Source organism: Diadema antillarum, unplaced genomic scaffold (genome assembly GCF_040938485.1).
Source record: "Diadema antillarum isolate AM-2024a unplaced genomic scaffold, OU_Dant_1.0 seq00000333_RagTag, whole genome shotgun sequence".
Taxonomy (NCBI): Eukaryota; Metazoa; Echinodermata; class Echinoidea; order Diadematoida; family Diadematidae; genus Diadema; species Diadema antillarum.
Window position 1 is genome coordinate 126657 of NW_027271349.1, and position 22306 is coordinate 148962.

Genomic DNA, 22306 nt, shown 5'->3' on the forward strand with positions numbered 1-22306 from the left:
TTAATCTGTCCATGGATGGGAATACTCAATGTATGAAGCTAGGAAGTTGTTGCAACAAGACACTTGCCAGAAAACTTGCAGGGCGATGGCGGAAAAAAAAATAGTAAGTTTTATCTTGGCCATTGTCCAATCAGAATGGGTGCAGTTGGAGGCCTGCCGTAAAACTTTTCTGTTACAGTGGATCACATGTTCAGGCGCATCCAGGTGCTGGTAAAGCCGATAGAGGGTCTGTCGTGGCACGCTGTAGGGATAACAAGAATGGAATCTCTACTTTTAAAAGTTGTCCCAGACGAAAAGTGTGTAGAGTGTTGAATAAAGAGAACAGTGAAGGTTTCATTGTTATTGGACCAAAATGGAGGAAGATGTGGAACACCAAAGTTTGATATATTTTGATGAAATATAGAGTAATTTTGGACACAAGCACGTGAAAGTTATATGAGCTAGTGATATCATGGCCTCACAAGTTTGGCAGTTTTCTAGTTGGCTCATGTTTTATTGATTATAAAAATGAATCTATGTTGATACCTGAATAGCTACAACCACCCCTTGTAAAAGCAGTCAGTCATAGCTATATCATTACTACTCTAGGTTGACTTATCAATAACATTACAAGGAGGTATACATTTTTTTGTTTTAACCTTTGGGTGGAAAGGGAATTGATTAGCGTAGACTGAAAGGAGGAGAAATTCTTTCCATGCAAAAAAAAACCAAAAAAAAATCACAATACGTGCCCAGACAAGGCTGCGGAGGTGTTAGTTTTTTGTGGATCATAGGAGGAGAAGGTTCTTCTGATTGGACGCATTCACGACACAGCTGACGACGACGCACCACATGCTCGTGCTTGTTATTGCTGCGTGCTTCACACGTGCTGATTAGTGTGCTCATCATCCAGGGTGTCAGAGTCCAGGGTTTGGGTTTCTTTCCAAGTACCTGTCTCTTTCTCTGGCTCTGTAACACAGTCTGATGTAGATCTCTATGGATAACCAATCCTTTGACTGACATAGTGATTGTAAAAACAAAATGATTATATGAGAGTTGTATGTAACTCCAGGGGCCTGTTTCCTAAAGAGTTGCGATTGATATTATGCACAATATTGAACGTAAATTTTGTTTCATAAAGGCACTTACGCTTGATTTCAAGAAAACCAATCGTAACTTTCAGTAGATCAAGCGTTATTTGTGATCAGTCGCAAAGTTGTTCATGAAACGCAATTTGCGATTGATAGCAAATTTATGCTCAATCTTCATGAAACAGGCCCCAGTCATTATTCAGTCTCTATTCATGTATCTGTATAGCTTTTGCTGGAGCTGCATTGGGATCTGACAGACTTCTAAAACTGTATTTCTGTTTTTAACTTCTTCATTTTTTCTTTCTTTCATCCAGGGTCAGATGCCAAAGGTCAGTCTCCTCCAGAAGTACGACTTGATGCAGTTTGCCGACGTTGCCAAGGCGACGAAAAGCGGAGACCTACGCCTCCTTTCTCGGGCCATGAATGCACATGAGGCGTTCTTCATCAAATGTGGCGTGTACCTCATCATTGAGAAACTCCAGACCATCACGTACCGAAACCTCTTCAAGAAAGTGTGAGGGCGCTACAGCATTTATCTATATTTATTCACAACCTCTCAGCCCAAATTCAAATTTATGGTTTCAATAGACCGGTTCTTTAATGTATTCAGATTTCGGTTCTTTAATGTATTCAGATTTTGTGTATGCTTTGTTCACAAAAGTTGCCCTTAACTATCACAAAGCTTGCCAGAGGCTTGCCCTACCTAGCAACAACTAAGTGAGTTCCTGCCTGTGAAACTAAGTGGAGGGAGCAGATGAATGAAATGCTTCGTTATTACCATAGCAACACGATTCCATAGCCAATCAAAGCCAAGAAATCACTTGTGGTTACCACTGATTGAAGGGGAAGAGTCACCATCAACTGAAAAGTTTACCATAGTTTTGTGCTTCAAGGCCCAGATCTCTTTACACTGAAGATCCCACTGTATTGTGCAATGCTACAATTAACATGTGGTAGGCATAGGAGAGGACGGCTCAGGAACACCTGGCTGAGAATGAGCTAAAGACCTAAACCCAGAACTTGGAAACGGTGACGGGGATGACCCAAGACAGGCAGAGGTGGAGAACCTTCATTGCTGCCCTACATGCCAATCGGCATAACGGGCAGTAAGTAACAAGCAACTGTGGGCCGTATCAGGGCAATCATCCCCCCGAGGACAATTACCCACTGGCTAAATACTGGTTAGTAATAAGGTTAGAGTAAAGATTAGGGTTGGGGTTACAACTGTAGTTTAGGGTTAGAATTTGGGTAAGGGTTAGGATTAGGTTCAGGATTAGGATTAGGGTTAGTTTCAGGAGAAGGGTCTGGGGTAATTGTCCTGGGGGTAATTACCCTAGAACCCTGTAGGCATATACAAGCATTGGAATACATAGCAAATACACTACCAGTAATACATGTACCTTTCTCCCACCCCACCTTTTTATTATGCAGCCAACTCATGCTGAACGTCCACCAGGTACCAATCGAGGCCTTTGAGACGGCGCTAAAGTTCACTGGTCTGGAAGATGTGGACAAGGAGGAGGTGGAGTGTATTCTGGCCAATCTCATCTACAAGGTTAGTGACCGATGGCCACGGCCCTTTTTTTCTTTCACACCCTAGTTTTACTGGGTGAGAGTCTGTTTGTTTGTTTGTTCGTTATCAAGCCATGTAGTATCATTTCAATATGTGACCTTGCGTCGCAAAACCCACAGAAAGTTGATCGCCCTGCATGCCCAAAAACAATCATGCACTTTTGCTGGGTCACTGTGGCTGATATGGGATTTTCAAGGCTTGCTGACAAAAGGTTCAGTCTTTCTATGTACATTGTACCTTCAAAGTTTGAAGCATAAGTAGAAGCATAAGTGTAGTATAAATAGTCTTTTTGAAAGTTTATTCTATAGACCCTTCTACTTCTGTTTCCAGTTTTCTAGTGTTCTCCTTTTTCCGCTGATGAAGTATATGAACATGAACTATAAAAACAGCCGACAGAAGTTTTAACACTCTGACACAATCATGATTAGAATGTTCGTGATAATGTGTATAGTTTAGGCCAATGTGGTAATCCCTTCACTGCAGTTGCCGTGAGGTTTAAATCCCCTTTTGTTCCTCGTACACTAGAGGGTGACCTAGTGCGCTTGAATAGTCTCTCCAACTTTAAACTCCTTTTGTCAAAGGTAGCATTCCGACTTGTTTGATTTTCAGTCATATGGGATTGCTTAGAAACATCAAATTTTGACGTTTTAAAAAGCTGTGAATTTCCTCTGTCAGAATCTGACCTTAGCCGTAACTATGATATTTAAGTTGTTGTGGTTTTTGTGATGCAGGTCACTTGCTTGTTCAATTGGGGCCTTTGACTTCCAGTGGGTAAACTTCAGAGAAACAAAATGAAAGGACCCACTACCACATTGTTCTTGTTTTAACAAAATTGTCATTAATAACTGTATTGATGTACTGTTTAAATGATTTCCATTGTTTTGGTATGTCCAGCATACATTGTATGTCTCCAGTTTGCCAAATACAAATTTGTATGCAGCTTGTCGCTCAGATAACATCAAAAAGTGAGTCCCAAAAGGAATGGTGTGGTGGATACAATCTAATGACTTTGACCCTATCTTGTTGACTTGCTCTATTACTCTACATGTATGCTTTGAAATTCTGTAAAGTGATTCAGAGTCTGTGCAGTGCACTCCTGTTATAACGAACATGGTTATAACAAAATTCTTGTTACAATGAAGTAAGAATTCAGGTCTGTATCATCTGTATCTCCTTTACATATTTAACTGTTTGGTTGTAACAAAATTTTGTTATAACAAATGAAAACTGCTGGTCCTGGGAACTTCGTTACAATGGGAGTCGCCTGTAGTAGGGAGTGACCAAAGTTTTTTGCGGATTCATTCATCAGCTCACCAGTTATCAGTAATTGTGTATCTTTCAGGCCTCCTGGCATGTCTGTAAGGATTCCTAAACTGATGAACATTTATGATTATGTTTCTGTTGTTTTTCCCTTCATCAGAACTACATCAAGGGCTATCTCTCCCATGCCCACCAAAAACTGGTGGTCAGCAAGCAAAACCCATTCCCACCTCTCTCTACCTTCCTGTGAGGAGTCTACCATCTTTCCGTAGAACATTTTGGATGTGGACGTGGGAAACCAGACAGCAGGTAACCATGGCGACCCCTCCACTGACTGTCCTTGCAAGCTGTAGGAGGGATGACCATTTCACCATGGGACTTGCTCAGCAACCTCCTATTTGAACCATGCACCCTAGTCCGCCCCATGATGTCTTCATTGCGAGGTCTGCTCTAGTCAAGCGTTACGTGACATTAATGGCCATCATGGTTTCAACGCAGGGAATTTGCAAGAAGTTGGTGTTGTGTGCGGGACTGCGTCATGGTAGTATCGTCCACCCTTATGGGGCCTGCCATACAGTTGGCTGAACTGTATCCTTGTGTACCCTCCCCACGAGCAGCAAGAGTTAGAGTGTGGCATACTGATAATGCAAAGAGCAAGGATAGTGTATCGATCTGCCATACACTGGTCTCTCTGTGAGGACGCCAGTGACTGCAGTAGCTTTCTTGCTCGACTTTTATATCGGCAGATCTCTGGATTCTGAATTATATCTGCATGTCTCAAAGACAGACAGAGGAATGTCGGAGAGCTACCCTGGTTGAAAATCTGTGTGAAGTCCTTTAATTTCGTGCTCTGTAGCACAAATAGACAACTTTTCACAACAGAATTTTGTACATGTATACACAGGTACCGGTAGTTGTTTTTATTTTGTTGATTCATTTCTTACAAAGAAATGATGGGGTTAAGTACTATATACCCCAGGGGGTGTTTCATCAACATTTGTTTGAATCATGAGAGCATCTCAGCCAATCAAAACCAAGGATTTTGCTGAAATTGGTCAGTGCCGACAACTGACAAGTGTTGATGAAACGCCCCCCTGGTTTGGGCCAAGACTTTCATGCTTGCCATGTTAGCAAGTGTGTAACATGTGGCAAAAAAGAAAGAAAGAAAGAAAAACATAAGGTGAAGATCCAATTCTAGCCTTATGTTTGTTGCATTTGCCTTGTGCCAGGCTTTGAATTGACGTTTGTGACACTTTTTTCTTTTCTTTTTTGGCAATGCTCACAAGCAGCCTGTCTAGAACTTCTTGGTTGTAGACCAGCCATCAAATGCTTTCACATTCCTGGACTTATTTGTTATACAGAATAATACCTTTCTTTATAAAAATGTCATCTTTCATTGAAAAAAAAAACCATACAGACTTTTTCGGTCCAAGTCTTTTTGACATTTCATTTTCCCAGGTTACAGGGTCACACTTTTTTTTTAAAGAGAGTGACGTACTGTGCAACATGAAACTAAAAGCTGGGAATTACTGTAACAAACTAAAGCCCATATGTAAACCTCCAAACAATCATTTTGTTCTGTACGCTACTCAGATGCGTGATAATAGTAACAAAATATACTACAGATTATAAAGTTTTACATGCAGTGTTTTGTGAACACGTTTGAAGCTTTTGAATGCTTCTTATTTTATGTCAGGCATCGCTCAACCTTCTACAAATTCTTGTGTGTGATTTTACTCTACTTATTCATCAATGTTAACCTCAACACGGCATGGAATTGCGCTTTGAGAACCAATAGAAATATGCATTGTCTGATTATTCCTAGAATGGCAAATCCTACAGAATGCTAGGTTCATCTAAATATTTTCTTTCAGCCCACCCCCCCCCCCCCCCCCCGCAAAAAAAAAAGGGAGATTTTTTTTTGGAGGGGGCCTGTTCAACCTTGTATGCAAAAGATGTATAAAGTATTTTATCAGTGATTGCATCATTGACTGCTAAGATTTGTAAATAAAGCATCCAAACACATTTTTATAATTTCATATTTCATTTATTATAGTTTGTGACAATAGATCAATAAATAGTAATGCTTTGAGCACTGTATAAGTACAATATGATTTGACAATAGATAGCTAATATTTGACTAAAACACAGAGACATATTTTGCAAAAAGGGATCACTGAGACACCTGAATACATGTACTGACAAATTAAGTAACATATAGAGAAGCAAACAAGTTTGGAAATTCTTGATTTTTTAAATATGAAGCAAAAAGCCTAGTAACCTTTAGTCACTATCCACACACACAAAAAAAGATATCTTTTTATCTACCAACCACCATGAATACATACAAATGTTGCTTTTTTCACTGTGAGCACAATCACATGACTTTGTATAAAGATCGCATTTTCCCCAAGTCTTGCAAGTCTCCCTTGCTCATTGCTGAAACTCAAATCTCCATGTTAGAATGTACAGTCAAAACAAGACATTGTGACAACGCAAACACAATATTTTAGTAGCATACTATACCTACAGTCAAAATTCTCTCGAAAATTCACCAGGATCCGGTGTCAGTCTCTTGAATCAAACACTCCTTAATGAACACAGCTGCTAAAACAAATTAGAGGAAAGTGTGGTATTCCATTCATCCTTGGCCCGCCAGAGATAAAAGATTCATAACTTAGAAATAAATATGCACTCATTCAAGCAAAAACCTTGTTCACACTACATTCAAATGTCATGATTTCTCTCTCACCTATTTTCCATATAAGTAGCCATGATACTACCATTCTCTCATACACATCTATAAAGAAAACCCTACTAAAGGGAAGAAAAATGTTATTCAGAATTATGTACTTCCGAGTACGGCACAAAATTGATTCCAGATATATAATTTCTCTTCCATCTGACACACTCATAAGATGTTAATACTGTTCCTTTATCATTTTCAACCATATCTTTCCCTCCTCGGACATTTATCCCTTGATTAACCTGAAGTTGAGATAACTTTCCCCTCATTGCGGGGTTGTTCTCTGTGCTCTTCTGGTTCACAATAACCCTGAAAAAATGTTGTACAAACTTGTCTCATAGCATTATAGTTTGTGTGTCCCTTTTACAACCCTGAAAATTGAATTCCTTTCATAACCTGGTATATTAAAGAGGTAGGTAACTCAGACCTTTCCTCAGAATGATAAAACTTAAAACTTCTTTATATGATGGAAGGGAAAACAATGTAGATTTCCAGTTAATTCATTCAGACCCTGAAAAAAATTGTTATTCTCGGTACCAACAAGGAGCATATTTTTTAAGTGACATAGGGTTAGTTTTTCTAGTTTTTCATTTCTTTAAAAAAAAAAAAAGCTGAGACATATTACCGTAAGATATGGCACACATTGTTCTTCAACCTTGCAAATTTTGTGATATTTGCAAAAGGGATATATGACCAGTTTCAACTGAAAATTCACATGGAAAACAATCAGCTTCATGGTGTAAATGGAGAGGAATACTGGATGCACTGCTTCAATGAAGGAATAACCGAGATGAACACACACTAATATGGGTATGTGGTACTGATAATGATTCTCTATGAATGAATATGAACACACACAAACAGTCACAAATGAACAAAGGTTTATGGTCCTTAAAGTGGGATGTGCAAAGGGGAGAGTTGGATTTACATTTATGTACAAGAACTCGATTCCAAATTCCAGACTATACATGCAATATCAACTAGTCGCAATGATGTTTGCGTTGCTGATGTTTGGGTTAGTCCTAACCCAAGTACATTGCACACCAGAAATATAACATGACGTAACTTTAGAAACCACTACACATTTCTTCGTTTTGTAAGAAACAATATCACATAAATGTTTTTGGCTTTGGTCTGAAGATAGTTGGTGTAATAATGGTTTTTTACTCTCTCGAAAAGCAGTGCTATGTTTTTGTCTCAGTAAGTCCCACCACAAATGGGCAATACTTTATTATGATAGCTACATGTAGCAAGTGTACTGTTCTTTCAAAACTTATCAATCATCAAAGGATCATTCATTAGCACCAGTATACTTGGGATTCCTGTTCATTAGTTATAATATATTTATCTTTTGGAAGTAGCCCATCACACGAACATAGCCATATCTACCCATATTCTGCGATGTCTCACAAAATTGGTAATTGACCATTGCATTTGCATTGGACTGGATCATGAAAATATACATTCCTAGATAACCATTTCATGAAATAGTTTTCAAACTAAATCATGACACATTCTTCTGGTTTGATACACTGCTGCATTCAGTCCTGAGGATTACTGCAGTTTTCATCCAGTTTCTTAAAGAGCCAATACTGAAACATCAAATCAGAATAAGACAATGTGTTCAAAATATACCAGAAACTACATTGTATTAGAGATATTCATATTGGATCTTAACTTCACAAGTAACATAAATTTTTACCTTCTTCTAATAGTACATTACGAATGGAGATTTTAAAAATCTTGGAAACAAAATAGAAATTCTAGCGGTCAATAAGATTGGTCAACAATGACAAGGTGTGAATTGTAAAAAAAAAAAAGGGGTAAAAAACATGGAATCATATACATCTGTACCACATTAACATGTGGAACAACTGGGACAGGATACTATTTAAAATGTATTTGCCTTGCTTAATACACCACGCTCAATCAACATCATGATTTACACTTTCACAAGGCTGAAGAATTTGCTCATAGCATAAGCTACATATCAAGTCTTCCGAGCTGATGTCAATAAAAAAAAGAGGTGGAAAAAAGACCAAACTCTCGTGTATTTCTTCTTTCACAGAAGTGAAAACTGATAAACTACATGGAGTACTTTTTATTCTATTTGAAAGAAAAAAAAAAACATCACATGGTGGCAAACCAACTACAAATCAGAGTACTTTATCTAGTATCAAAATCAACAGAAGAAATAGCACACAAATACATGGCAAAATGGAGAAAGCCGCCACTCAAAAGTAGTACTCTATGGCTATATCACTACAGGGTTTCCACAAGTGGATTTTGCAAGGAGCCCAGAGTGTAGAGAGGGACTGTAAATGCTTTCTCATGTGCCTCTACATAGGCGTCACATGGTTTTGGGTCATTTTTTTTTTTTTAGCACAGCATGAGCAGTATTCGCCCATACAAGTGTACCAAACACAGTAAAGCTACTACAGTGTATTTCAGTGAAGCAGCCTACGAGACAATATTTGATGGTAAGCAAGAATTCAGAGTTGTAAAGGCGATGACATACACATAGAAGCAATCAAACTATCAATTGTATCCTTTATGCCAACCTGAGTCCAGACTTTATGTAGTAAGTGACAAGACAGAAAGCCTCCATCAGACATAATCAAATCATCGAATTCAACTCTTGTGATGAAACTTCAGAGGGTATATAAGTAAAAACCTTCCAATTTCAAACTGAGGACTCCTTTCCTCAGACATTCCCCCGAAGTCATGAGCCGTTGTAATACTTTAGTAGTTCCAGGCAAACCTACGGCAGGTAATATTAGACATTTTATAACAGTCACAGTTCAGCTCGACAGAATGTCAAATCGCAATACCACAGCCTGATGAGTTGTCATTCAGCGAGTTGAGCCAAGTCAGACTGATGTAGAAATCAAAAGTCATATCACGCATAATATGATCCATATAAATACTGATTTCAATCTAAACTCAGGCCACTGGACGCCACCAATACCTCAGTAATTTCTACGAGGGCCAGGTACCTCACTAATTTTCTTCAAAAGGATATGAGTAGACTATGTCAACATGCATGCCTTGACAATGAAAATGGTCACTCTGATATCAACGTATTGGCATATACACAAAAGGCTGGGAGTGTGCTCATGGCTATCCACATCACTGCATCGGGTTTTGAATAATAATCTTGAGTAGGTCAAGACGATTGCCCCTCCAGGCAGATCCATGACAGACACTTGTAGAATTTTAGTGAGCCACACAGGGGAATGGAGTATGAAACCCTCTTGAGTCCATCTTCAATGCTCCAGTAAGCCTATGGGGGAAGGCCGAGTGGGTGGGGGGATGTCAGCTGGGCCTGCCTGGATCAGTCCTCGTCAGAGCCGCTGTCATAGTGCAACTGTTCCTTCCACCAGTCCTGCACCTCCTTGGTCGCCGTGGGGGCACCAGAGTTGCGGGGATACACCGGCGCACTGCTGGTGCTGCTGACGGGCGTCGCGCTGGCTGAGCTGGACGTGGAACCTACCGAGGGTCAAGGGGGGGTCCAAAAGAAGAGGTAGCATTTGATTGTACATGTACACTGCTGGGGAATTCCAAATTCATTAGGATATTCACTATTTTCTTAAGATTCAATACCTCCAATACAGTACACTCCCTTAACATGGTTAAAAACAAAATTCTCTAAACAACAAAGTACATTAAGAATTCAGGTCCCTAAATTTCCATCTGTACATCTTTATATAATTCACAGTTTGGCTATAACAAAATTTTGATATAACGAAAGAGAACCGTAGATCCTGAGGACTTGGTTTAATGGGAGTCACCTGTACATACCTATTACCACAATTTTTGTAGCTATCAAGTGCTAATATACTCTGCAAAAGGGACTCAAATTTCTCTTTAGCCAGAGTTGTGACTAAACATGAAGTACACTTCATACGGTGTGATAACTGCTTGCTCAACATGAAGACAGAAAAAATCTCATTTAGTCTTCAGGGATAAATTATGAATTACGGCTGCTAGATGGTTAGTAAAACTCATGCTGATCAGTCCTGTACATCAAAAACAGCGTTGAAGCATCACAAGTCTTTCAAATATCTTACACTCACCCCCTTGATATCTCCTGTTGGAGCGTCTTGGTCTGAGGCTAGCGCTGTCCTCTCCGTCGGGTTTGGAGTTGCCCTCAGACAGGGTAGGCACCAGGAGCTTGTGGCCAGGGGAGCTTGGGGCACCGTGCTCTTGCTTGGTCTGGATAGCGTCGAGGGCAAACATTGACTGCATGATTACATTAGACCATTTCACGGATGTATTCTAATTTTATGCATAACTCTGATAACAGACATGAGGTTCTTGACCATTAGAAAAGCTTTCTGATGTTTGCCCAATACAGCAACAATGGAGTTATGCAATAGGAAGCCATGTATACAAATTAATTTAGCAGCTCATACAGGTTGTACTGAATAGATCATTAATTGCCCCCTCCAAGAAATAAACAACATAAAAATCAATTACCAGTAAACCAGTTGGTCGGTTTTATTTTGTAGGTACCAAACCATGTGTTAGCAGTGCAATGACCCCCCCCCCCCCTTAAAAAGAAAACAACAACAATTTAATATACAGTACTGCAAGAGATAAGATTATACTTAGAGATGTTTCTGCCATGTTTGCATGAAGGTGCATGCACTGGAGAAATAACTGTACGTTTCAGTATGTGGCAAGGTTGTTGAAAGGGTCTCAGTTAAGATGACACCACAAGGCGTCCCTGGTTAATTTCGTTCTAAAAACACCCCAGGAGAAAGATGCTACTGTGACTAGGGAAAGCGGGTGGGGCAGTACCTGCTCTTTGTTGGTCTCTGGGTTGGGTCGGACGTTGTCTATGGTGGGCGTCTCCTCCTTGACCTTATTGTTGTCCTCTTTGGGCGGGGTGGGTGTGGTGATGAAGGCGGGCGGGACCACTAGCCTCTCAGGTTTCTCCCCGCCATAGAATGGGTTGCTGTAGGACTGGTGGACCTTCTCTTTCTGTTATATAGGATAAAAAAGCAGTGCTAGCTGCTACATCCTACCGTTCTTCTGCCTCTTATCACTGATCTCAAATTGACAATTTCAATGACATATTCAAATTTGTGAATACAGTCAACCTTACTTAAGTTGACCTTGCATAAGTCAAATAATCATATAAGTCAAAGGACTTTTCAGGTCCTCTTCTCTTTATATTCTATTGATTTTAATCCCTCATAGGTCGAATTTTCATGAAATTCATGAATTTCTTCCGTCATGGCTACTACTAAAACACTGATCAATTCAGTGTTCATTTACGTCAATGTATGGCAATTTGTCAATCAGTTGCAATGAAAACATCTCGACGTCATGGCTACTACTAAAACACTGATCAATTCAGTGTTCATTTACGTCGATGTAGGGCAATTTGTCAATCAGTTGCAATGAAAACATCTCGACGGAAGAAATTCATGAATTTGAATAACAAAGCAGTACCCGCTGCATGCTATAAGGATTAGAACCAAGACTTGCTTTCGGGCGAAAGCTCGGTGGTCTAGTGGAGATGACGCCTGTCCGGTGATCAGGAGGTTGTAGGTTCGAATCCTGCTCGAGTATGTACGCCCATGATTTTTTATCATGGCTACTAAAAACACTGATCAATTCAGTGCTCATTTACGTCGATGTAGGGCAATTTGTCAATCAGTTGCAATGAAAACATCTTGACAGAAGAAATTCATGAATTTGAATAACAAAGCAGTACCCGCTGCATGCTATAAGGATTAGAACCAACACTTGCTTTCGGGCAAAAGCTCGGTGGTCTAGTGGAGATGACGCCTGTCCGGTGATCAGGAGGTTGTAGGTTCGAATCCTGCTCGAGTATGTACGCCCATGATTTTTTATCATGGCTACTACTAAAACACTGATCAATTCAGTGCTCATTTACATCGATGTAGGGCAATTTGTCAATCAGTTGCAATGAAAACATCTCGACGGAAGAAATTCAAAGCTATTTCTTCAGTTCAAATAGATTCTACTTAGGCAAAGTTGACTGTACGTCTTCAACAAGGTCTACCCAGTAAAAAACCCCTTCAGAACATAGACCATTTCTGACAATCTAAAAGTCTGTCGGATGCTTTCCCAACAAAGATACAGCAAGTGAATCTACTACAGTCAACCTCGCCTAAGTCGACCTCGCATAAGTCGAAAACTCGGCCAAGTCGAAGCTCCAGAAAAGTCCCGATTTTCTCTTTACTTATTTCTTTAAAATAATCTTGCACAAGTCGAAGTTTTACAAGTCGAATTTCGCCTATGTCGAAGATAATTTCGAGTCCAGATTTGTGTAAATACATGTAATTTTCATCGCACAAGTCGAAGTTTTTTTTTTCCCCGTACGTCATTCAAACAATGAGTGAAGCATTCTTTCATTCTTCGATAAATAAGCAAAGGAAAAAAAACACTACTTTTGTAATAAAATACTCCCAAGGGTCGAATACAAGTTAACCCTAATATCCCTTGTATTCTTGATGTCCAGCTGAGAAGAACATAAAAACCAAAATTTCAGAAATGAAGATTTTGGTGGCCCGCGAAGAAGGTCGGATGTATGCCATTACTTTTGGAAATGAACAGCGGTAACAATCGGCTCCGTAAGAAGCTAAAATAAATGTCAGATGTTTGCTTTTAATTTTGGAAATGAATAACGGTAATATTTGACTCCGTATGATACTAAAATGAATGTCGGATCTTTGCTCATACTTTTGGAAATGAATAACGGTAAGATTAAGCTCCGTACGGTGCTGAAATTAATGTCAGATATTTGATTTTGCGTTTGGAAATGAATAAGGATAACAATCGGCTCCGGAAGATGCTGAAATGAATGTCAAATGTTTGCTTTGACGATCGGAAATGAATAATAATAGTATTCAAGTCCGTACGATGATAAAATTACTGCCGGATGTTTGCTTTTACGTTCGAAAGTAAATAACAATAACATTCAGCTCAGGAAGATGCTAAAGTATAAATGTCGAATGGTCACTTTGACGTTCGGAGATGAATAACAATAATATTCAACTCCGTATTTGTACCATGATTGAATAAATGTCGGATGCTTGTTTTCAATTTCGAAAGTAAATATAGCAATAACATTCGGCTCCGGAAGACGCTGAAATAAATGTCAGATGATTGCTTTTATGTTCGGAAATGAATAGCAGTAATATTCTGCTCCATACGATGCTAAAATAACTGTCGGATGTTTGCTGTCAAATTTTGAAATGAATAACAGTAACATTTAGATGCGTTCGATGGTGAAATTAACGTTTGATGTTTGCTTTGACGTTCGGAAATGAATAACAATAGTATTCAACTCCGTACGATGATAAAATAAATGTCGGATGTTTGCTTTTACGTTCGAAAATATATAGCAATAACATTCAGCTCCGGAAGATGCTAAAATGAATGTCGAATGGTCACTTATACGTCCGGAGATGAATAACAATAATATTCAACTCCGTATTTGTACCATGATTAAATAGAATAGATGTCGGATGCTTGTTTTTACTTTCGAAAGTAAATAGCAATTACATTCGGGTCCAGAAGATGCTGAAATAAATGTCAGATGATTGATTTTACATCCGGAAGTGAATAACAGTAATATTCTGCTCCATACGATGCTAAAATAACTGTCGGAAGTTTGCTTTTAAATTTCGAAATGATGCGTTCGATGGTGCAGCGGAAATTAACGTTTGATGTTTGCTTTGACGTTCGGAAATGAATAACAATAGTATTCAACTCCGTACGATGATAAAATAAATGCCGGATGTTTGCTTTTACGTTCGAAAATAAATAGCAATAACATTCAGCTACGGAAGATGCTAAAATAAATGTCGAATGATCCCTTTGACGTACATGAAACGCATTTCGATTATTACAGTCCAATAACTTAAGTTTCTCGATTTTTAAAAACTCAAAACAAAACAAAAAACACTATACGTATAGCTATATCGTCTTCTGTATTTCAACTGCCAATAAAGACATAAAGAGACACTGCATTATAAAAAATTATCGGAGATTATCGGGAAACATGCACGAGACATTCTCCGAAGAAGCTTCGGGGTCTGTTCGATGTTTCACGAAGATTTTGCGAACATCGCGCACGTCTAGCACTGGCGAAGGTCAAGCGCTATGTCGAGACAGTAAAGACATTTTCAAAAGCAAATCACGACCTGATCATGACGCATTGTAAGGAAAAGTTCATTGAAAAAAAAAAATATATATATCTATCTAATTCAAATTCTTACCGAAGTAAAAACATCCCCGAACAAACAACGGCGCCCCCAACTCCCGCGTTCGTTTTGCGATCTTTTGCAGAAATTACGTGCAACGCATTTCGACTATCACAGTCCAATAATTGAGCTCCAGGATTCTTTTTTAAAACGTAAACAAAACAAAAATACTAATTACAACATAATACTACCGTCTACTGTAATTTCACGGCCACTAAAAACATGATAAGACACTGCATTATGAAAATTCGTCTGGAAATACAAGTCGAAGAAAAATTCGACTTCCGCGGAAGTCGAATTTCGCGTAAGTCGAAGTGTTTTCGCCGGTCCCAATAGATTCGACTTAGGCGAGGTTGACTGTAGCTTCTTACTAGGTCTGTTTGGAGAAATGTCTGTATAAGGTGGTTACATGAGTTAACCTGTCTATACCATCCCCGCTCCCTCCCCCCTATCTCACCCTCATTCACCCTCCCCCCCCCCCCCCTCCTCTCTACTATCTTCTCTCTCTTCACTTACAATACTCTCTTCCCAATATCTCCCTTTTTGTCCCATCCTCCCAATCTCTGCTCTGTCCTTCCCTCGCCCTCTCTCTCTTTCTTCCCCCTCCCCTTACCATCCTTCTTTCTCTCTCTCTCTCTCTCCCACCCCTGTCCTCCTCCTCTCTCTCTTTGATGTGCTCCAAAAGCCTACCATAACTGTACCAGAAGTTTTCACGAGAAGAATGCGCCTGATATGCACATACATCGTAATGAAAAGAGTTTATTCTCTTTTTTTTTGGACACCTGTAAGCAGTGTAAGCATGCCAGGTGCATGACCCTGTTGCTGCAAAACATATGACCCCCCTCTAAAAATAACTCGTACAGTGCGCCTTCTCCAAAGGGTGCTCAAACGCTCCAAATCTGGCAAGGTATCTATTTATCTATTTATTGAAACATATTTATTCATGATCGCTTGATCAGCATGAGCTGTTTTTCATTATGGTCCTAAGATAAATCGTATGGTACACATTGGATTTGTTCGCTTTGGTTTGTTTTTGAGCTCTCGAACACAGCCGCAGACTCACCGCTCTCATCCTGATGAGACATTTGTCCAGCCAGTTCCTGATGGTTTCCTTGGCAACCTCCTCCTCAATGTTGTATTCCAGCTCTTCCCTCGCCAGCAGTTCATCCAACTGGAGCGACTTACGGATGTCCACAGAGCGGTAGGACAGCATGCTGGAATGCAAACAAAGAATTCCCCTCTATTTTCTGCCCCATTTATGCACCTAATATCCATTCATATCTGAACCAAGTGATAATTTTATTCTTACAGAAAATAAAACATCTCATGCTAAATGAGAAGATAATGCAATATATTTCATCACTTGTTACTTTGTACATTTTGAATTGTTACTTTGTTATTTTGTTGTAGGACCCTCAATAACAGCACTGTACAAGGCACTGATGGGACTACCCATGGACTTGGTAAAGAATACTAAATAAATGATGAATAAATGAAGATCATTAATATTTCTGACACATGACCTAATCAACCACGCATCTCACTCATTGAAGCCTACCATGACTCCATTCGCTTTACATGTAAGCATTTTTTTTTTCTGTTCTTATTACAAATTACATTAGCACTAAATTACTAGAAATGACACATGAAGTCAGCCTAAAGGCATAGGAGGATACTTTTCCATTGTCACACACTGCACCCTGTGATCTTTCAACAAGGTCCTGTCTTCACAATTATTTAACAGAGTATAGCATCTTGAAAATTGGGACGTGTCAGACAATTTTGGGAGTGGAAGGGGTAAGTGACCAAGGGCCTGTTCCATAAAGATTGAGCATAAGTTGCAATCAATCACAAATTGCGTTTCATAAACAGCTTTGAGATTGATCGCAAGCAACGCTCAATCTAATGAAAGTTACGCCAGATTTTTCTTGAAATCAAGTGTGTCTTTATGAAATAGGATTTACGCTCTATTCAATGAGTTACACTCAACAAATCAAGCGTAAGATCAATCACAACTCTTCATGAAACAGGCCCCAGGAACTACAGTCATGATGGAATAAAAAATACGCATTATTAAGAATCCCATTTAATGAGAAAAGTTATCAATTTCCATCTTGGAGAGGATGTACTGCGCATTTGTGTTACCAGAAAGACTAAATTAAATTACAGCTCACTAAATAGTGAGCAGTTGATTTTGCAAACCATCAGTCAACTCGCAAAATATGCACAAATATTACAGAACACTGTGAAATATACCGCATATACAGTAGGCCCATATCATAAGAAAAAGCGGAGAAGAAAGGATAAAGCACTGTGGTCAGTCTGCGACTCACCTTAGTACATCGTGGAAGGTGACGTCCTGACCATTGCGCATCTTCTCGATCTCACAGCACATATGTTTGTATAGGAGGTGGTCCTTTTCCATATCCACCTCCAGACGTCCCCGCAGCAGACGCAGCACAAACTTGACCCGGCTCACCGGAATCACCCCCTTTCATGGGTCAACGACATAGATGTGCAGGATGAAGAATCTTCTCTTCCTTCTTCTTTTTTTCAGTTTATTTGAAGTTATTTTTGTCTGTCCTAAGATGGATTTTTTTGTCACTTTCTGACCAAAGTTTGCAATTAACAATTGACTACCATAATCTTAACAATTAACAATTAACTTACAAAACAATTAACTCACATAATCTTCACTAATATACTTTCAGATAAATTAACAAAACAAGAAAAAAACAAAATACAGCCTCTGCATCACAGTACTCCAGCTGAACCAAGTTAGTAATGAAACCCTTTTCATGGGGTTGGTTGCAGCAATTAATGAGTTTTCGACAATTCAATATATCTTTTTATCTCTTTTACATTCAAACAAAATGGTGAGCCACAGCATGATAACAACGTCACTTCACCAAATTTGGAGAGTTTGTTAGTGAATGACATTACTGCAATGAAACTTTCACTTTTTACTGTAGAAGTCAACTTAACACGTAGTACAGATTACCTTTGACACAAACACTGTTGAATCACAGCCAAAATGAAATATCAAGACACCACAAAACTCAAAACGTTAATATGACAGGAAATGCCTGGTAAATGCACCTTTCTATGGATGTCCACCATGTTCCAGGTGATCTGGAAGTTCTTGATGTCAGCGTAGCTGAGTAAGGCATCCTCTTCATTGGAGTAGAAGAGAGAGAAGTTCTCCATGATGATACCTGGGGGAGGAAAACAGGCCACTCTTGGAATTCAGTCACAATCTTGTAAAGTTGAGTCAGACAAGCATTGCTGACTATGAAAACATGTAAAATATTCAAGTGATGCATGCATCGTATCAGGACAATTACCCCCTAGCTGAATACTGGTTAGTGATAAGGTTAGAGTAAAGATAAGGGTTAGGGTTAGGGTTAGTGTAACATTACAAAAGTGCAGCAGTATAAAGTTGTCCCCAGTATATTTGACCATGCAGATGCCCCCTCCTGATATGTATCACCCCCCCCCCCCATCATTAAGAGTGGAGCAGTCTGCAAGTAGCTTAATTTGCATATTTAATTTAATCCCAAGCCAGCCTAAGGAGAGCTGCTAGAGAGTTCTTTGTGGGTGCACAAAGACCCCAAATTTGCCATTGTTCTAGCTGCTCTACCAAGGTGAACATCTCCCACAGAGCATCTCCTCAAATCTGAAATTTGCCCAGAAAATCTGCAGCCTGAAGGTATGTTTCTGTACCTTTTATTGATTTTCTGTTAGTTCCATTCACAAAGTATAAATATTGAAAGTTGTATACTTATGGTCTTGTTCAGCTTGATTTAGAGGTAATATTTCAAGTATTGATGATGAAAGTTTCCAACTCACACAAGTTTGAGTGGTGTATTATATACTAGTAACTTTTGCATAGTTATGTGTTACATGACTGGAGGGAACAATTCCAGTTAACAAAATTGAACTTGTGTTAGTTATATATTAGTAACATGTTACATAGTAGTACAAAGATATATGATGCATGCTACTGTAGTATATATTTGTAGCTAAAGTATGCGTATGTAGTTAAAGAAACTTTTGAAGAGTTTGGTGAGTTGTCTCACAGGGTATACCATGTTATGTTGCAAGGAACTTTGAGATGCAAGAACAAAGGACTAGTTGTTTGAACTTGATGCTAAGCTGTGTGTGTGGCTGTGTGTATGAAAGAGAGTGTGTATATAATCCACCTCATAGGCAATGTGTAGGCCACTGATTACTACATGGAAGAGAGCATATGCAAATTAGATGGAAGTTTGGATGTGTGTGGAGAGTGCAAGCTGGCAGAGAGAGAAAGAGTGAGGTGGAGAGGGAGAGACAGGATGAGGGAGACTGGAGAGAGAGAGGGAGAGAGATTGGTTACCTCAGTGTGCGTGTGTTTAGGAAGGTGTTGTACATACAGGTACATTGTATATACATATGTGGAATTAGGTAATAGGGCATAGTGCAGAGTGCAATGGCACAGAGTGCAGTGACTTTGTGTGCCTACTCTCGCTGACCAGTCCCTCTTGTTACTATGGCAATGAGATAAGACTCAGTACAGCCAAGGAAGGAGTGTGCTTTGTACACATGCACTGTATGGCTGAATACTTTGTTACCTTAGTTCTCCTTGTTTAGTAGGGTTGTGGAAAGGTGATGTAAATACTTTCTTGGATATTAGTTTGCCAATTATCTCATTTAGTGTTTTAGATTCCACTTATACCTTAGTTGTATGTTATTCATCGTTTGGTAAGAGTATAGAATAAGATTACTCATTATGTATTTATGAAGCAAATTTCAAGTTGCATAGCTTCTGGTCAAAGGATTAGTATGAACTTGGATTTATGGCTTTTTGTAGCATTTCTTAACTTATATGTTATTTATGTATTCTTCCGTCAGACTGATTGTGTAACAACTTATTTGGTTTACAACATATGAAACTATAATCTCCAAAACAGTGGTATATTGTGACCTTATTTCTGTTAGAGTTTTGATGTACTTTTGCCACTTGCAATCTATCCATATGTTTATTGTTTCATGCTGTGTTATTGATTTACTAGGTTCTGCAAACATGGAGCCAGCAGAATTCTTGTAATTCTGTAATTGGACATTCACTCGCCAGTTACTGTACGTTCCTTATGAGCACAGGCTAGGTAGCCAGGGTGAGTCTCATAAAGATGTTTTGTTGATTTATTAGATCATTTGTGTCAACGTGTATTTTCTAGACAGTGAGTAGAGTTTATGTACTTCTATACTTGTCTATGTTTTAGTTGGATTATCTTTAATCCAGAGCTATGGTTGTTTCTATGGTTTCAATGGTTTCTCATGCTTTACTTGCATTTAGCTATGATGAATGGGAAATAGTGTAAGTATGGAGAGACAAGTTGATGTGTCAGACTGCAATGATACAATCATTATGGAATATTGAATATAATGTATTGGTAAACATTGTTAACGCCTAGTTTACAGTTTACTGATATTGAGGTCTTCTTGACATCATATTCTTTTTGCTTTGTATTCTTGTTATCTTCACTTCTGTTGAGTGAATGATGGGTTTGATAGTCTTTTACATACACTGTTTCATATGGACTTATGCAGTGATGCATTGTGGTTTGATAGCTGGCTTAGCTGAGAATTTTTCATTGAAATTATTCTTTTCTTTTACATGGTTACATACTATGATGTATTGTTAAGTAAACATCATACGTTCAGTTTGTTATTCACAGTACATGTTACCTCTTTGGTGCAGTAACACATGTTTTATCTTCCTCTATGTTGAACGTGTTTCAATAACTTGTAAATATTCATTTACTTGTTTTCTGTTTGTTTACTCCAAACACAGGTTTTTCTTTTTTATTATTTATTTCTGAGCGGAATAAAAAGAGATGAAACGTAACTTCGGCCTATGAGTGCGTTTATCCTGCGTCACATTAGGGATAAGTTTAGGGTCAGAGTTCTTATTAGGGTTAAAATTAGGTTCAGGATTAGGGTTAGGCTCAGGGGAAGGGTCTAGGGTAATTGTCCAGGGGGTAGTTGCCCTGGAACTGCATTTACATCAGTAATCATGAAACAGCACACAACTCACTCTTCATGATAAATGTAAGGCCATCCAGAAGTTTAATATTTCACTATGGTGGGCATACTATCGTTAAAGACTCAAAAAAAAACACTAACTCCCTTAAACAACTGTACAGTCTACACCCTTCTGGTTTCTGACTCGACAATATTTAGGTTTTTTGTCACTTTGAATGTCCTTATTTTGGAAAAGTTACATGTAGCGAGCAGAATGAGAAGTATAAAGTACATGTATTTCTGGGCAGTAATATACATTGTATCTACCACCTTAAGCTACGTCACTGCCTGTCACTCTCTGTAATGACAAAGATCATATGACACTGTACTGGAAGTTCAATAGGTGTGAGTGACAAGCATGTCACAAGTTGGGGTGTAAAAAGAAAACTCACCGACGAGGAGATTCAACACAATGTATGCAATGAGGACATAGAACGAGCAGAAGTAGATGATGGAAGCTGTGGTATTCCCGCAGTCCGTCTGCCAGTAATTGGGTCCTCTCTTACTGCAGTGAGGTTCACTAATCTGTGGCAGACACAGGAGCAACACACAAAGATTACACATTTCTTCAATTCTCCCACAAATATCTGCCATCAACTTTTGACAAGTAACAAATGCCCATGTATTGATGCAAACTTTCATTTTAGCAGTATGTCATACATGAACTATACAGTTACACACAAATATTAAACATAATATATCTGCAAATAACTTCAAATGAATTCCAAAGTTGCCTATGAGTACCAATGCAAATTTCTAGTACTAAAAATTCAAACATGATTATATGTCATATGTGAGCTATACAGTTACACACAAATATGATATATCTGCCAATAACTTCAACTTCAACTTCGAGGATAGACTGATTTTGCTATAACAGGCATTTCCCATAGACACCTGTCTGAGTACACTCTGGACTCGTCTTCAATGGGTTAATGATAGACTCTTTCAACACCTTAAAGGCAATGTTCAGATATGAAAAGCATTGCATATCTGCGGATAGTAAGTTTCAAATTTTCCTACTCACCATACAATCATGCATGATTTTATTCCAGTCTTCTCCTGTGACAATCCTAAACAGTGTTGCCATGGCCTTCGGTGCCGTCTCGAAATTGGCATGCCTGGAAGACATATGAAGGTTTGAATTCTACTGTGAGTCAGGTCATCTTCAATCAGAAGAGGAGCTTACCGAGAGAGGCAGCTACACATGTATCATGAACTCTTTTCTATCGTTAACAATTGATTATCTCATCCGTTTTCATCACCTTCTTCACACAAAGAAAGATTTTACATTGCCCAGGTTCATTTTCAAAACTATCAGTAATCAATTATGTGTCTGACATCACCATCG

The 22306-nt window shown here is 38.9% G+C and overlaps 2 protein-coding genes across 2 annotated transcripts in view; one reads left to right on the plus strand and one right to left on the minus strand.

Annotated features, from left to right (window-relative positions):
* Positions 1 to 4153, plus strand: part of LOC139730753 (PCI domain-containing protein 2-like) — a 51564-nt gene extending 47411 nt beyond the window's left edge. The window contains exons 11-13 of the mRNA XM_071641615.1: positions 1385 to 1584; positions 2502 to 2625; positions 4064 to 4153. Coding sequence (XP_071497716.1) covers positions 1385 to 1584; positions 2502 to 2625; positions 4064 to 4153 — 414 coding nt within the window. The remainder of the gene's footprint in view (positions 1 to 1384; positions 1585 to 2501; positions 2626 to 4063) is intronic.
* Positions 4154 to 9983: 5830 nt separating this feature from the next.
* The window catches only part of LOC139730768 (sodium leak channel NALCN-like), a 70190-nt gene continuing 57867 nt past the window's right edge, over positions 9984 to 22306 (minus strand). The window contains exons 31-39 of the mRNA XM_071641629.1: positions 21983 to 22076; positions 21348 to 21480; positions 17992 to 18107; positions 17226 to 17383; positions 15952 to 16106; positions 15414 to 15431; positions 11453 to 11631; positions 10726 to 10891; positions 9984 to 10138 (exon numbers count right to left, since the gene is read on the minus strand). Of these exons, the coding sequence (XP_071497730.1) occupies positions 9984 to 10138; positions 10726 to 10891; positions 11453 to 11631; positions 15414 to 15431; positions 15952 to 16106; positions 17226 to 17383; positions 17992 to 18107; positions 21348 to 21480; positions 21983 to 22076 (1174 nt within the window). The remainder of the gene's footprint in view (positions 10139 to 10725; positions 10892 to 11452; positions 11632 to 15413; positions 15432 to 15951; positions 16107 to 17225; positions 17384 to 17991; positions 18108 to 21347; positions 21481 to 21982; positions 22077 to 22306) is intronic.